The following is an 18835-nucleotide window of genomic DNA, read 5'->3' on the forward strand; positions in this document are numbered from 1 at the left end:
CTTGTCTGTTTTAGTTAAATTTTATATAGAAAATATGTTTAATACTTTTTTTTATTGATGACATTTTTTTGTAATCTTGCGAATCGAGAATTAGAATTCGATCATGGAACTATATATATATATATATTAAATGAGAATGAAAATTTCTAGTAAATTGTTTACTTAATGCATTTAGTTAAAAAAGTCAATTAAATAATTAATTTGAAAATATTTAAATATTACAAAAGTAATATAATATAAAACAAAATATATATTTAAAAAAATAATTGTTAATACAGAAAAATTGGAATCTAAAGCTTAGAAAATTGAACACTGATTGGAAGATGTAAAATTTTAACACTATTATGATTTGTTAAATTTAATTTGTAAAATAATAAAATTATTATTTCTAAATTTGATTGCACTCGACATCTGTTGTCAGAGAAGGAAACTAACAAGAAGAGCCGATAGATTGAGTCTCTGCACTATTCGTGCAACTTTTGTCGTAAAGACCAAACTCCCTACAATTTAAATAGAGAAATATTAATTTCACGAAAATTTAAAATGTCATAATTATTTGGTTTAAAATTTAATTGACACAATTTTCAAATGTTCCAATCACTAATTGGTCTTATCTTGATTTAAAATAAATATTATATTTTGATCTAATTTGTATTTGTATTAGGCTAATTTGTATTTGGTTTAATATTAATTTGGTGTAATTTTTAAAATTTTTAATAAACAATTTTTTTAATCGGTATCTTTATAATTAAATGGAAATTATATAAAAATTAGTCAAAAAAAGAATTAGGCATGATGAGCATTAGGCCAAAGAAGAATTTGGTTAAATAAAGTTTATGACAAATAAAAATTGGACCAAATTATTAGTCCAATAGGCTAAATAAGAATTGGTACAATAAATGGCTAATAAAAAATATAATTTTTGTAAATTTTCTACTTTCATGTTAAAAAATAAGAATTATTTTTCTCTTGACTGTTTCTGTATATATATATATACATATAAGTGTGTCCTTTCACTTCGTAGAACGCGACCTCTCATAAAAATCTACTTTACGATCGTGTCCACGGTTATTCTGTCTTTGCGAGTGCTTGATATATTTCCACCCTGAGATTCTTTATCTTTTTAAACTAGCCACGAGAATATATACTTTATTTGTCCTGATTTCTTTTTCTTGAGCAAAAAAATATTTGATTTGTTAAATTCATTTTTGTATGACATTTTGAGTTTATTTATATAAGATTAAATTTTCAGTAAATTAAAAATTATTAACGAAAAAAATTCAACGAATTATTAATTTATAATTATTTTATTTATAATATTAAAATAATTTGACTATTTTTATAACTGATATAATTATTAATTTTATAGTAGTTTAAATTTTATTGAATTTAAATTAGATTAAAATTATGATTTGTGTTAATTATTTTTGTTTTAATTAATTAATTTATTTTTTGTTTCAGGTAAGTTTCAGAATCTACTTATTTTTCAACAATTTGGTGAGAAAAATTAACATTTTAATTATGTACATATATAAGAACAATAATTTTTTGAACTTTAAATATTTATAAAACTTAATATTTTAATGCATTTTTAAATTTCAATTTAATACTACTTTTATTAAATAAATTATTTATATTTAATATAGAATATATCAGATATTTCTCTAAATAGAGAAAGTGCTCTCGTTTATAATCATAGTTGGAATATAAAAGTTTTATTGAAATTAACTTTCGATCATACTAGATTGCTAATTATTCTATTTTCGATTTGAAATTGGATGATACTTGGTAATTTAGTATTTTTTTTTTCTTATAATAAGAAATGCCGATGGAAGCGATGATTCATGCATGAAGCCTACTAGGCAAGCGCATCCAAACTTGTTTTGCAAGGAGACGCCATTCGACCATCCTTACCAATCTTCTCCATAGCTATGTGCACTTGGCTGCAACTGCATACCTCTAATATCTCATTGCTCGATGTAAGAGTACGTCGAGCCGACTATCCACCTTGGCATACGTGCCTATCCTTTTTTTCCCTCTCTTTTTTATCCAGGCAATACAATATTTTATAAAACAAGCAGAAAACTCTTATATCCAGTCGTATATGTACCTAGAGAAAAGATTTCATTCATTTAAAGAAACCAATTTCTTTCATTCAAAATAAAATTTTTTTTGAAACTCCAATTAAATTTTTTGGTCGTCGCATAAAAGAAAATATTTTTCATGACAAATTAGATTTTATTAAATTTAACAATTCTTTTTTCTCCTATAGGAGAAAAAATTATATTCTAATTTTAAGAATATCTTCTTGGCGTCTATTTAATAATATTTTCCATGCATTTTATTCTTAAAGTTAGAATATAATTTTTTCAGTGGCTTTTCTCTTCATTTAAGAGGAATTCTAACAAGACACAAGATCAATTTGAAACTAGTAAAATATAAACATGGTGAAATAAATATATGTCTAATCCGATAAAACAGGATGCGGAATTTCTCATCCATAAAATAATTTTTCATTCACATGAGAGTGGAATTTTCTGGGTTGGTCAATAACACTTTGCATATTATTCAAGACAGCATTCACCTGACATGAAATTCATGACACCTTGTTCAACGAGTTTACAAGTTTATTTCTCTCTATATATATATGTTGTAATGAAAATTAGCTTTAGAAAGAATAGATTGATCTTATAAAATCAGAATCATTTGATCAGAGAATTTTCTATATGGTCTCTCGTATAGTTATAAAGCCGATCGGGACAAGGTGATTTCCATATATTAAACCGCACATATACAGCTAATTATCTTTGCAACGGAGCTTGGGGCGTGTTCATGTGCGCGCACGTTGCTTATACATATGGGCAGGCAAACGAAACTAATCGTAAATTATTTCAATGCACCTAGCATGCAAAATATATATAGATATACAACACCAGTATTATTTATGATGGTTTCTAGGTGCAGCTTTGGCTTCTAGTTACATCATATGGTATAAACAGCCGGTAATAGTGGCTCAAGGTCTACTATATACTGCGAGCAGACTGCTTCTCATAATAAATAACAACTTTTTAATCAGCACACACTTTTTTTTTGGGTCAATCAAAACTTTTTCTTTTGTTTTCGGTTCTTCAATATCATTATTCACACAGAATAATGCGTTTTTTTGAAATGATTTCTTTAATTTCAAGAAAATTTATTTGATGTAGAGAAATGTATTTGAATATTTTCTTAACCCAAGAAAATTTTTTTCGAATTATGAAAATTAGTGGATCAGATCAAATTTTTTGAGTGTATTTAAAACTTTCAGAGATGATCTTTATATTTACGAGACGCAGTTAAAATTGAATTCACGTGACGAAGTGGCATATCTTTTTAAGGGGTGGGGGAGGAATACAACTGCGTTACGGTGGCACTTTTACCCGTACTGTGTGGAGTGCAATTGGCCTTGCGAGGTGAATGCACTCTTATGCAAATTGGCGCTCGCAAGAGAGAGAACCGCCTTCAAGTATATAAGAACTCAGCGTCGTCATCCTTAACAATCAATTTAATGAAATTAAAAAAAAAAAATAATAAAACAGTTAAATCTGTTCGTCATCTATTTTCATCTCGCAAATTAAAATGATCTTTTTCTTGTTTAGAAAGTTTATTCTACATTTCATTTTATTTTATCCAACATATTCCCAAAAATTCAATTTTCACTTGAAATGAGAACTTTCTAGGGATTTAAATAGAAAGAATTGGTTCATTATTAATTGCGGCCTTGAGGCTGCGATGATGCTTAATTCTATTGTGGGGGTAAATAAATGTGGCGCGCACTATCTTTTGTTTGAGACAAATTTCTTTATCGACTACTCTCTCTCTCTCTCTCTTTCTTTCTCTTTGCGCGATGAGTTCAATAACAAAGCAAGTGAGTCCAGCCACAGTTCGCCCTCATATATAGCAGGTTCATTGGCCTGCGGCTTTGTTGTAATTTTTTCACCATACTAGCGTCATTCGCTTGGCTAAAAGGTCGCTGGAAGTCAATGACACACTAAAATGTTTTCGTCGCGCACCAAAAGAAAAAATCGAAAAATAAAAAAAAAAATGTGAATAAAACTGGAAATTTAAAACCATCGAATATGTCCGCCTACAAAAGTTGAATTCCATATAGAGATATAAATATTGTCGCTAGATTCTTAAAGTTCAGTCTTTAGTGCAATCAAATGTTATTAAAACAGAATTTTATTACACACTGAAAGAAAAATTCAAATAATCGGGTTACTTGACTAATACCAAAATAAATATGTACTTGAACCAAATAATTTTTGTGTGGTATTTGTTTCAAATACAGAATTTAGCGTAATTCAATTATTTAGTTTCAAAAATTATTTCCTTAAATATTTATTTGACAATAGCAATTATTTGAATCAAAATTTTTTTTCAGTGATACATAAATAATACAATACAATATTAATTGTTAGAAATTACTTTTTTTTTAAAGTGAAATTAGTTAGTGAATTAAGCAAATCGCTGTTGGTAATTCAACATAATCATATGTGACGTTTTATTAAAGACAGACTTAACGTTTAACGACGACGATGACAACATCATGAGCCAGAATGATGGCAGGCGTGGGTTTTGGAACCACATTTTTATTAGTGGGCTACACGACATTTGCCGTCGAACGCCATTATAATTGGTGGGGTTTTTTTTTTTTTTTTTTTTTTTTTCCCTCCAGTCGTCTGCTCAACAAAAACATTTATTACTTACACACAATTTACAGTGCGACCCTTCTGTCTAACATTCGCGTGTGTGACAAGTGTATATACATTCGAGAGATATACGCGCGAAGTGGCACCAAAAAATCAATTATCTCGTCGCCGCGTCAGTTGGATTTATTTCAATTAACTGTCTTTAAATTTCGCACGTCGCGCCATAGTTAAATTATACTTTCCACCGTGAGACAATTTTTTTTTTGTAAATGCAAAATTTTTTGCTATAAACTTTTTTTTTATATTTTTATCACAGAACTTTTGCTATACATGAATCAAGGGAAATCGTTTGTAAAAGGACTACAGTTGAGATAATCAGGAATGTCTTTTTATTTCGACAGACTATGACGCACAGTTGGCACCATATATATAAATATAAGCGGACAGTAGCAACTATTGCGTGACGATGCGGTGTGTGTAACTGTTACAGCGCAACTGAATGGTGTCAACTGATGATAATCTTCAAATATTTCTGTATCTTATACACCGAGTTGCATTTTTTGCAGATTTTGATTTATAATGCTTGAAGAAGGCAATTTTTTTTACAATTAATTAGAATCTTACTCTCCTTTGAATTAGTGAGAAAATTTTAGTAAAATAATTACTAAATTAAATAGTAATATTTCATTAAAAATTATGTTCTATATAGCCAGTGTGTAGTTGAACTATACCAAAACTAGTTAGCAATGTAACGCATTGATCTACAAGTTTCTAGACAGTTACACCATACGGAAATTATCTACTGCAGTATTATTAAAAATTATTGCACTGCAATTTCTAGATTTATTTAGAAATAGGATAGCAGTACTATTTAGTTTCTAGATAGTTTACTATACAGAAACTAGACATTAACTATATTTAAAAAACCTCATTTCCCCGTTTGGAAATACACTGTACAGTTACAGTACAGTTTAACTATATCGAAACTAACTAGAAATAACGCTAAGTTTTATTAATTTTTCACACCGTAATAATAATGGGACATTATTACCGTATCAATAATCAACATTAAAAAAATAAAAATTATGACCACATAAAAAAGTGGACTTAACTGTGAAAGAGACACAAAGAGAAATGAAATAAGTGGAATTTTTGGGATAAAGAGAAGAATAATACCTCAATTCTCCACTTGACACCGTGTGTGGAGATTCTTTTTTTTCCTATTATAGTTGCATAATTGCATAATTTTTTCATTTGTGAATGATTTATTGAATTATCCTTTAAAAATATATGCATAAAGAGAAAAAAAAAAAAAAGAATTGCAATTGGCGCCACGCGTTTAGTGCGACGGCTCGCAATTTTAATATATGGAAAAAAGGAGAAAAAAAAGAAGAAATTGAACTTTGTTATAAAAGAGTGTATATGTATAGAAGGAGAAACTGGTCTTTGAGTGGGAGGCGAGGCACGACGAATACGTATAACGGAGGACTACCCAAAGCGAAAGCCTAGACACTTGACCAGACTTGTGCTTTACACAATAGTAGGAAGCGCTAAAAATAATCTGGCTCTGCGACTCGATTCTGGCCTTGGCCAGCCTCGGTCTGTAACCTGGTGGTGGTACCGCCAACCTCCGCCCCCTCATATATTTTTTTTCTCTCTCTCTCTCTTTCTTTCTTTCTTTCTTTCTTTTTTCTCTCCCCACATTGTTATTTTCTTTTTCGACACGGCACATCGAGTGTCCGGCAAATGACATTTCAAAGTAATACGATCTCAGTTACAAGAAACAAAATGACACACTGATTTTAATTAGTGATTCTTAATAATATATTTATATTCCCCGTATGACTGCATGATTATATTCTGAAAGAGGCTGTTGAACTTTTTTAACATCTCTGTGGAAATATTTACAGTTATATTATTTTCGATAAAGTTAATATATAGTTGAACTATACAAAAGCTAGTTAGCAATGTAACGCTACGACCAGCGAGTTTGTGGATAGTTAAACTATATGAAAACTATCTAGATTATTTAAATAGTTCAGGGCAGTTATACTATCTAGTTTCTAGATACTTAATTATAAAGTAACTATACAAAAACTATATAGAAACTATACAGAAACTTTATAGAAACTATACTGCATCTATAGATTATTGTGAAAATATACATAATTTTGTTATTTAAAACGAAAAAATGCGAACGAAGGTGGATTTTTAAAAAGATGTTGACTATTTCGCTCTGAGTCATTAACATGTGCGTTTAATAATGAAGATATAGCGATGACGAGATGAAAAAAGAAGGTTGGAGAATCGAGCTCAGGGACATTAATTATTTGATATGTTTTTTAAAGTTATTTAATTGTTTGTTATTTGCATAGAAAAAGTGAATTTATAATATAAAATTTTATACCGCAAGAAATAGTAAAATTGATTGTAATTTTTTTATCAGTAATATAAAAGATAGTTATACTCAATATGACAAAAATATGTGGAATTTATCAAATTTTATTGAGATAAAATTTCTTTTTGGTTTTAAAAAATCTGTATCAGTAGTAAAAGTAAATTTAAGTCAGACAGAACAGTGTCTTGCTATCAAAATATGTACGAATAAATATTAAACAATTAATTCAAATATTAGTAATATATTCAATTATTCAATTAATAATACAATTTATCAAATAAATATTTCATTAAACCAAATAATTATTATTTGTGTGAATTAAATTTTATTTGTTCCAAATAAAAATTATTTCGTACAAATATATATTCTATTTAATAATAGTCAAGTAACCGATATTATTTAAATTAAATAAATTTTTTTCCAATGTTTATTCAGGTGAAAAAAATCAAATTAAAATCCAGAGGGTAAAATGGAATCTCAAAATTTGTTGTAAAAACATTTAATTAAAAATTGTGTTGCATTTTTAATGTTTCAAGGCACAGACATAAACTTTATAAATCGATCGAGACTCGCGAGGTATATAACACGAATGAGTGTATATATACATATATATATTGCTAATCCAAAAGTCTGTGTATGCCAATATGTGCAAAAATATCTTCATTGATCTTAGCTCGCGTCGCGCCCAATCGTCTAGAATTTACGTCTGTAAAATGGTTTCGCAACAAATTCGCAAATTTGTCGAGTAGTTTTCATTGGATGATTCGACGGTCGCGCGGCGTCGCGGGACTAGTCATTCGTCCTTGATCCGTTAGTCTTGTGTTTATATATGTATATGTGTGTGTGTGTGTGTGTGTGCTGCAGTCTAGAAATTCTAGGTTAACCTCGAAATCAGCAGCGCGTGCAGCCGGCATAACTAAATACCGACGACGCGCTTAATTCTTATATATATATATATATATATATATATATATAGCATTCTTTTAAGTATATATCTTTATTATACATAAACGTGAAAGGTATAAACCTCTTGACGTGGCTCACGTTAACGGGATTGAGAATCAATTAGTTGGGCAACGTGATCGTTCTTATTCGCACTTCCGGTGTGAGCTTGCCGTGCTATGCTTGCATGCCACAAGATCATCTTGAGTAATGACACGATCGTTGAAAAAATTCCACACACATACGACCATCGTTTTATTTGCATAAAACGAAATAAATATTTTCGAATTTTAGGTCATATCAAAAATATAATGGAATTATCGAAACGGAAATAAATCGGGAAATGCGATTAAAATAGAAATGAATATTTATTGATATTGATTTGGTGTTTATTTTTTAAATTGAAAAAGTAAAAAGAAAATTGCGACCATCGACAAATACCCTCTCTAAATCTGAATCAGTAGAAATTTTACTAATTCAATCAGTACTTTTCATTTTAACTGAAGTTTCAGTTATTTTTTGAAATTTACTAATATAATTAGTGAATATGTAAGCAATAGAAAATAACTTATGTAAATCAGTAATTTGTATATAACATAACCTTTAAAATTAACAATTAAATCAGTAGATGTTGTGGCCGCTGTCATATATTTATATTACTGATTCAATCAGTAATTGATATTTTACTAATTGAATCAGTAAATTTCTACTAATTGTCAGTTGCTCAATACTCGCTATGGCAATTAGTAGATTTCTACTGCTAGTCAGTAAAATAAGACTGATTCAGATTTAGAGAGCCCGTGTAGAAATTTTGCCAGGGCCCAGATTGGGGCCGGATTAGGCTGCCCTATTGGAGAATGAAACGCCGCGCTTGATGTGGCTCTGATTAGGAAATCCACATTTTCTGGTCGCCCTGATCAGCGTTTCATTCCCTACTAGGGCCTTGGTAGGGCAATTTCTACACTGGTACTTACCCTATCTTGAATTAAAAACTTGAAAATAAGATTTTCTATATTTTGTCGTCTACAATAGATGAATAGTATAATTTTCTATCATTGCACTTTGACATATATTCATCTTCTTCTTTATAAAATGAAAACTAGGACGCAAAACGGAATAATAATAATAATAATTGAAGGTTTAATTTGTGTCACATATATACGTATAAAGTGGGAAGTTTATTGAAGGAGATCTGAAAGGCGTGTATATAGTTACAAAAGCGACGACCTAGTCCAAGCGCAACTAGACTTGTACGTTTGCAAATGTTTCACGCTGTCTTACCTATCTGGGTCACAGGACAAAGAGCACGACTGATTGCGGGGAACTATGTAGTCGGCTAGACGACGAGACGGATGTCGTAGGAGAGAAGAGAGGTTAACTTGAAAGCATATAGTACTCTGAGATAACGACATAGAATTTTTTTTTGTCGTGCACTTCTGCAGCTCCGCGAAAAGAGAGAGAGAGAGAGAGACTAGACTTTACCTAACGAGTTATGCAAGAAAAGCGAATGTCTACTTGAAAATTCCAATGAAACAGGAACAAAATCTAAAGAGTGAGAGAGAATGTCTTCCAGCAGTAGAGAGGACGCGGTAATTTACTTTGTCATGCATTCGTTTTGCATAAAGAAAATTCAGGCTATTGAATATTCATTTTATTTTAAAATTTCTGTGGATAATTTTTTTTTTATTTTTTACTGACGCGAGCGAATCTGTAAAATGATAATTTATCAACCACAACTCCAATTCTAGAATTAAAATTCACAAAAAAATTCGGTCCGATTTTTGTATTTCCCAAAATCAGTTTTTTGTAGAGACTACAACTGTGGATACCTCTACAGTATTTTTTGACCTTACTATTTTAGTTTAAAGAGCACGGCATCGATTTTGCTCTCAATTTCTTCTTCTTCTTCTTTTTCTTTTTGCCCCTTTTTTTTGATAGATACTCACGTCTGGAGTGGAAAGATTACCGGACAAAGTTCAAATGGATAGCCGATATACGGGATGTATCATATATATGAACACACACAAGCGAAGCACGCACAGCCGGCGATTCTTGATGAAAGATGAGACTATAAATTAAATGGTTTATGTTTGCCGGAATTCGTTTTTTGCAACACACACATACTATGGTGATAAATAATTTTCACTCGAGTAATTTACTTGCGACGATCGATTATGCCTTCAAAATTGCAAGTGCCATTAGGTGCAATATCTTTTATATATTATTTACTTTATATAATGATTTTACAATTAAAAAAATTTATTTCATTCTAATAATCGGAGTGTTAACAAATAAATATTTACTTGAACTAAACTTTAATTAAAGATTAAAGTATATTTGAAAAAGGGGACGAAACTTTGAAATTAAGGGAATTTATAGATAATATGTATATAACTGATAAACGATGTTTAATGGAAAGGTGTTTTGTAAAGTTATAGAATGATTAATTAATTCTGTCAAGGCCCTCCACGACTCTGTAAACTAGAAATTGAGACGAGGAATTTGCGGTAGTCTGACCTGTCAGTTCCATAGACTAAGTGTAATAATATTTGCATTAGCCGATGTTGTGGCCAAGTTCTAAAGCGTTGCAGGTAATTCAGCCTAACTTAAACCCTATTCAAAACAATATATACTATAAACTCCCTATATATATACGTATATATATTCTGAAACTTGTAAGTCACTAAAATCGCCTGTGTGGTCTGCATGTGGCGGCAATACATCTGCTAAAAGCATTGCTTAAAGCTTTTTCATAAAAGAAAAGTCGAAAAAAAAATTTTTTTTCCTTCAAATATTTAATGCATTTAGTAAAATGTTTGTGTATTTTTTATCGTAGACGATAAGGAATGAATTAGCTGTTGCAATTTTTAAATGACAGAAATTCACCGAATTTTAATTTGTCCAAATTTTCATTTATAAAAAAAGGATTGGAATAAGTCAGAAGTGGAAATGTTGATTACAAAATAAATTTGTCGCTAATTGTAAAAGTGATCACATTTTTTTTGCATCTCTTTTTTTTTGAGTCTCTTCATCTTTGGGCGACATAATTTATTTAACATTGGCTGTGCTGGCCGCGAAATCGCAAAATCTGTACGTGACTCGTCGTATTTTCGTCGTTCATCATCCACGCTTGACGTGCAGGCAACGGCGCGGGCTTAAGTGCTATGAACGTATATACAAGTAAGAGAGACGGTTGCAGCAGCAGCATCAGCAGCAGCAACAACAGCAAGCGGAGGGACTTGAGGTTTGGGGCCCGTCGCATGTTTTTGCCCCCTGTCTGGCCCCCACCGAGGCTCATCTTTTTTTGTCTGGTGCACTGCATGAGCACTGCATCGCCACAGAGTCCCCCCCCTCCCCTCTCTTTCGTCCCGGAGGCATACACGCGCAACGAGCCACACGGTTTTCTTCTTGTAACAAAACCGATAGAATCAACGCTTGCGATTCAATGCCATATATATAAAAGCAATAAAGGTATATAAAAATTTTAAGAATTTTCCGACTTTGTTAGTTTATTTTTTATTTTCTTTTAATTTTTTTCTATTCGGACGTCCAATCTGAATTGTTAAAAATTTGTACTAATTTTAATTATTTACTTTTTGCTTTTGAATTGATAAAATTTAACTATATAGTAGAATAAAAATTTTTTTGCTATGGAAGTAAAATTTATAATTCAAAAGCAAAAAGTGAGTTACTGATTCAAATTAGTTAAAATTGTTACTAATTTAAATGTATAGAGAGAAAATAAAAAAAATCTACATATAGAGCTGAATGACTTTAAAATGGATATTGATGGTCCATTTATGATGAATTGCAACTCATTTGCTTATTGATGCAACATTTTGCAACATAAACTGCGCGTGATCTGAACAAGACAACCGCAGACAAACTAAAAACTTGGTCAAATATTGACGAGTAAAATATTTGATGTCTTACACCTTGTGAATTCTTTGTATATACGCTTTTTTCACAATAATACCGTATATGGATATATTGTACTTTGTTTGTTTTAACAGATGTCAGTGCTCTTTGGAAAAAAAAGAGAGAAAATCATTTACGAAGAAAAATTATAATTTTTAAAATTTTGTTTTTGCTTTACACTATATTGTAAAAGCTTATTAACTGTAGTTAACTGAAAAAAGGGTTTGATAACAACAAAATTTTTGATTGGTATTCGCAAACCAAATTTTTTTGCTGTGTCAACAAAATTTTGATTGACCAAACTAAACTTTGGTTAACACAACAGAAAAATTATGTTTCCAATACCAATCAAATGTTTTTTGTCAAAACCAAATCCGTTTTTCCGTGTGGTATCCATTTTTTCGGATTAAATTTCATTAATCCAGTTTCGTGTTAAAATAACATAACCCCCAATTTTATTTATTTTTTAAAAATACATTGTCGTGATTGTAGAAAGAGATTTTAGAATGACTTTTTCGTGAGATATATATCTATTGCACACCTTGATTTTTTATTATTCTTTTTGCGTAATCGCGCGGTTCCATGATATAAAGAACGACTCGTAGATCGTTTAACGAGTACTGGGTGACGAGCTCTTCGAACCGTTGAACCGGCGATGATGAACATTGATAAGGTTTTATGGCCGTGTCTCATCCTGTTGGAGCAATCGCAATCGCCCTGTCGATGAGCACCAGTGTGCATATATATATATACTTCCCTTGCACACGCGTATCGAATCGTGGTAGAAACATGCATACACACATATATATATAGTTTGCTCCCATCAGATTTCCTTCCCCTTGCCCTCCCCTTCGGCCCTATACACTCTTGATTGCATAGAGAATGTACGTAGGCGCTTGTAAAGTGCGAGATAATGGCGAAAATGGAAAAAAGAACGCATGCTGTATAAAGGGAGAGATAGAGAGAATGTTGGAAAAGGATGAAAGTGTTTATATTGTAGCCGTCGAGCAACGTTCCAAGTTAATGAGGAACAAAAGCCATACCACAGTCGACAGGTAGGTATGGCCATATCTCGTCAGATTTACTGCAATTTTCTGCAAGAGTATGCTGACATCTTTACTGCTTTATCTTTTCGAGAGAAAAAAAAATATATAATGCATATGCATATAGGGGCAATCAGCATTGTTTATTTGCATTCAAAGCAGTAGTTGTTGTATGTGCTAATTGCCTTCCATGAGGATCTACTTTTGTGTGAAGATGCGTGGTTGTGTTGTCGATTAATTAATTTCATTTCTCATTTTAGAATTGTGTGGGATGTCTACCAGCTTCCGGCTATAAACTTTATAATAATGTTTATGTCTCTTCATTAACGCTCAAAACATTCTTCTCTTCTTAGGTATATATATTTTGATAAAACACTTGTTTTTTCTGCATAAAAATTATCATTTTCAAAATTGTTCTTTTTCTTAAGAAAGTTCTTTTTTAAAAAGTAGAGTTAGAGAATATTGTGAATTACACCTTAGAAATACGATTATAATTTATGCCAGTTGAAATATATGAATTCAATAGAGCAAACAAGAATCGTGAGTAAGGTGTTAATTTCTTTTAAAAGACTATTTAACATATTCCTATGGCTAATTGCTCTGATGGAAGGAATCCTTAACGACTTTTAAAGAGGCTCGTGCGCACAATGTAAACTTGGTGTAAACTCTTCTTTGCGTTACACCTGAATTTTCTCATATTGACATCGTTATCATTATGCTTTTTCAGATTAAAACAAAAAAAGGCGCATTTAAAGATGACCTCTATTGGCGAGACGCTTTACGTCCACAGTATGTCACCTTGGTAAATATGTCGAGTCAAAGAAACGTTTTATATTATTTTTATCGACAACTATCCGGAAGCGGTAGTTTCGTTGAATTCTATTATCTCTAGCGAGAGATAACATTTGAGCCGTGACTAACATGATAATATGTATTTTTCATCCGATTATATATATATGTAGGTACTATTGTAAATTGACATATAGAAGAAAACTAAATTATAAGAAATAGTGTTAATAATAATTTAATTAAAATAAAAATTATTGGATACAAGTAAATATTATGTATTTAATAATAGTCAAATAACCGCGATTATTTTAAACAAAAAAATTTTTTTTTTTAATGTAGCTTTTTGTCAATAGGTATGATGAAATGGGCTATCAAAGAAAACAGACGAATGCAATGAATGTCTGGAAAAATTGCATATCTGATTCTCTAATCTTAACTTCTTATCTTTATGTTTCTATTTTTTTTAAAATGCTTCCATAATCGTTATAATAATAAAAGTCTGCATAAAATGCTCAAATGTACATAATTTTGAAAAATTCTGCTTTGATAATTATCTTTTTTTTTTATTAATGATTTTAAATTTTTTAAATAACATTCTTCTTTATTTATTCATATTTTTTTAATTGAATAAATAATTGTAAAATTATGACTTGTTTTATGTGTAAAATAGCCTTCCAGTTTTTGTTGTTAGTTTTATGAAAGAACCTTGTTATTTGGAGGACAGTCTCATGGACAATTTTTATTATACTTTTGATGATATTAGACATAATGTTTAAAAATAAGAATCATAGTTTAAATAACAATTTTTTTTAAAAATTATTATTGTTTTTTTCGAATTTTATTTTTTGTTCTTGTTTTTTCCGAAAAACTATATATAAAAATATATATTATACATTTTTTTATTATATTTGCTATATTTTTTTTACATTTTTATTTTGTCCTCATTCTTTGGAGAAAGAGAGAGTTCAGTAGAATTATATATATATAGTTTTGATAATTATAATATATAGTCAATAGACGTATATTATCAGTAAAGTTTTTCCGTTAGTAATGTAAAGTTTATTTTTATTTTCCAGTGAACGTAAGCGGGTATATAGTGGTGGTGCTTGTCCTCGTAGTCGGGGCACTCGTAGGTGTCCTGGCCACGGTTTCCCATCATCTACATCACCGACCTGCCTCGATATCGATTTTACATCATCATCATCATCACCATCGTCATCATCATCATCGCGAGGAGACACTGACATCAAATCAACGACGACTCCTCCTCGAGGATCACTATCGTCATCCTGCTACGCCGGTAAGTACGAATTTATAAAAAAAATATTTATACTTTAAATAAATTAAGAACGCCATTAGTGCAATAATCAAGCAAATCTTTTTAAAAATAATGCAAAAAATAATTTCTGATATTAGGGAAAAAAAATCTCTTTTTTTATCTCGAGTAACTGAAAGTTCGTTCTTGGCAAGTTGCGAGAGCCTCATTCACTCATTTTCGACTTTATTCGTTGTTGCAAAAAAAGTATATAAAGCAGAAAAGAATGGAATAAGTAGACAAAGAATAATTTACTTAATGAGCATGGCACAGTACATTTTCGGCTTAAAAATCCACTAGCGCAGACTGAGATAAGTCATCTTGAAGAAACATTTGTCTTTCAAACTTTTTCTTCATTATCTCTTCCCAAAAAAAATGAAGTTAATTAACATTTTTCACAATTAGCGAGACGCATTAAATATACAACTCGAAATTCCATTTAACAACCAAAACAACAAGGTGATATTTATGTTCCCGACCCCCTAATTTCCCCCCCACTATTTTTTGTTTAAAAAACGAAAAAAATGAGATTAAAAAAATTTTAGTTCCAAACAAAAATCCACAAAGTGTTCTTGATTTTTTATCAATTGTTCATAGAATCAGTCGACCTTCAGTAAAATTGAAACTGAATTCTAAGAAGACAATTTTTTTAAAAATAAAAATACACATAAAGAGCAAATGAAGACTTTGGAAAGATAAAAAGAATATGTACATTTATCTTATCGACAGACTGTCGTATGTAATACAGCTGTTTATATATGCTATATATATTATATTGAAAATATTGATAATTTGACCATATTTATATTTAGCAAATATAAATCTCGAAATTAAAATTTTTATTTTTCTTATATACTTGGAAAATGTAAAATTTTACTAGATAGCTTTCTGCTCCCATTGATATGAAGTCTCCTTTACTTTTCAACATGAAAAATTAATATCGTGAAAATATTAATGAAAAAAAAATGCAATGTGAGGTCTAGAAAACTGATTTAATGTGAAAGTTTTATTTCTCAGGTTCAATGCACTCTATATATTCTTGTTCTTCCAACCCCCTATACTCTATAGTCGACTAGGTCATATGAATTTTTAAATTCCATCTATTAGCTTCTATTTCTGCGGGAGAACTTTTATCGAGACACATGAAAGACAATTTTTTTCTTATTTTTCTTTAAAAAAAAAAAAAAATTTCTATTTATGGGTGATTATTACAATAGTGGTTAAAATTGTAGATTTATTACTTATGATTTTTACCTCAAGTCAATGTGTTCATTAATTTAAATTAATATCTCATTATTTCTTAATTTTTGCTTTAATTCGCAGACGTTCTTATTTATTCATTTTCTTTTTTTCGATAAATTTAAACTTTTTACATGTATTTTCGAGGAATTTAATTTTTAGGAATTTTTAATTTCTTTTAATTTTAATTAAGACACTTTATTGTAAAAAGAATTTCCATTTTGAAATCATATAAAGGTTAAAGACTATATATGTAGTCTTTTGACTAAAGCCCGAAATTTTCCACGTGGAAGAGTCCTTAAGGAGTCCTTATATATATATATAGAGTTGGGATCTCAACGTCAGTATAACCGTAACAAGCACAAGTTGACTTCCGGACTAAGTTAAACTTGGAAGTTGGCTCCGACGACGTAACATAGTATAAAAGCCGGCGGGGGTTGGTCTCGGCAGAGGATAGACTATTGTTATTCTGGATTGCATTGCAAATTACATTACTGAGTAACTTCGTGCCCCATGCGCTATCCTTATGCTCTGAAGGGCCTCTCGAAACCATTTTGCTATATATATATGTAGCCAACTCGCTTCTCCTTCCGACTAGACGTCTCGCAGGCTTATCGGTTTCACTGGCACTGCTTGGTACATTATGCATTTGTAGTCAAGATTGGCCAAGAGAGAGTATCTCTTCATCCACATGAACGATTTTCTGACATTTCGTATATGCACAATTTTTTTTTATTTATTTATTATACAGAAAATTACTCAAAATAATTGAAAAATTCTTTTTAAATTTCGAAAAACCAATTTTCGAATTGTGTATCAAGAAAAGATAAAATTAGAAATTAGAATCTAAAAATTCGGATAAGAATATAAATTCGAAAATTCATTAAAAACAATCAATACCTTGAAAAATAAGCAGAAAAATATTAAATGAAGAAAAATTTGTTTATTAATTCATAATCTTACAATTATTTTAACCAAAGCATTTTTATTCAGTCCACTGAAAAGAAATCGACAACTCTTTTTTCCTATTGTATAACATCCAACTACTGTATATATAGAATATATACAATTTTCGTTTCTATTATATCATTCTTCAAAAACACAAAATCCCTTTACGAAAAATCTCACCGATTCGTGAAGGAAAATTTTTCTCTCAGTTTTTATTTCTTTTTCTGTCCGACGAATAAATTCCCTGTCTAAGCGCATTTTATACTCATAGTGAAAGAGAGAGAGAGAAAGAGTTTTTCTCTTTTAAAGTTTGCAATTTCTTTTTTTTTTTTTCTCAACTCTGACAAGAACATGCGATCAGCAAATCTTTGAAAAATCATTTTTCCGTAAAAGAATTTTTTATTCTTGAAAAAAAGAAAAATGTTACCTCAAAGGGAGAAAAGGAAATTTATACTTTGTTAAGACAAAGTATAAAAAGAAACAAAAAACTAAAGTGTATATATATTTAAAGTGTGTGGCGAGTGTTTTAAAAGGTTGAAATTAAAATTTTTACGATTTTGTTTGTAAATATTTGAAAGTGTTGAATAAAAAAAAAAAAGAAAGTAAGAAAGAAAGAATGAAATGAAGACAGAAAGTAGTGAGACGTTTGAACACACGCGGTTGACTGAGCTTTCAGAAAACCACATTGGCCAAACCAAGTCATAATAATGGCAATAAACAACGACAGTAATCGCGTGCGTACGTGCACTTAGACCTTCTGGCTTCTGGTCGACCTTCCTAATCGCTCAAGACGGAGAGAATCGAGTCTTGAGTTCATATTATGTCTACCCCGACAATGGCAAGAGTCTCTTGTTACAAAAAAAAAAGAGTCAACGATTGTTTTCTTGTGGCTTACAATATTACTTTGACGAGCCAAGATGAAATAATATTCAATTTATATAACTTTATATTAATTTCTGAATTTTTTATTTTCGATAATTTCATTGAATAGGTGACGAAATTAACGTCTCAAAATTTTTGCTACAACAGTAAAAAAATTTAAACTAGTTCACGACTTGTTCAAAACGGTTTGAAACATAAACTCAATTTAAACGGTTTTAAACCTGTTCGAAACAGTTGAAAATTATAATAATAATAATAATTTTAAATCGTTAATAAATTAAAATTGTCAATCTTTACTCAGACGAAGCAAGTATTAGAGAATAAATATTTAAACAAAAATTATTGAAAAACAATAAAAATGTCTTTCTTTTTCTAATTATAATATATTTCATGTAGACAATGAAAATAACAATTATTTTTATTGCATCAGTTTGTCAAAACTATCGCAGATGAGTGATGAATTATTGATAGAGAGTTATGAGCAGATTTCACGTCGTCCTCTGTAGGGATATCTGATCCTCATTCATTTCGCCATAAAATATTAGTGTCTATACTGAAATCCGTACATATATATATGTAAATCGATTTCTCGTGAAATTTACTGATCAGTACATTTTGCCGATCTGATTAGCGTATTATGAAACAATAATAATTCATATAGTTTCTGCAA

General features: G+C 30.1%; 1 protein-coding gene across 1 annotated transcript in view; it reads left to right on the top strand.

The window, feature by feature from the left end:
- Positions 1-18835, top strand: part of LOC127283495 (histone-lysine N-methyltransferase Suv4-20-like) — an 82141-nt gene that overhangs the window by 11739 nt on the left and 51567 nt on the right. Inside the window, exon 2 of the mRNA XM_051308428.1 lies at positions 14858-15081. Coding sequence (XP_051164385.1) covers positions 14858-15081 — 224 coding nt within the window. The remainder of the gene's footprint in view (positions 1-14857; positions 15082-18835) is intronic.

The sequence above is a fragment of the Leptopilina boulardi genome, unplaced genomic scaffold (assembly GCF_019393585.1).
Source record: "Leptopilina boulardi isolate dan_hultmark-lab unplaced genomic scaffold, ZJU_Lbou_2.1 LbouV2_31, whole genome shotgun sequence".
In the NCBI taxonomy this organism is placed as follows: domain Eukaryota; kingdom Metazoa; phylum Arthropoda; class Insecta; order Hymenoptera; family Figitidae; genus Leptopilina; species Leptopilina boulardi.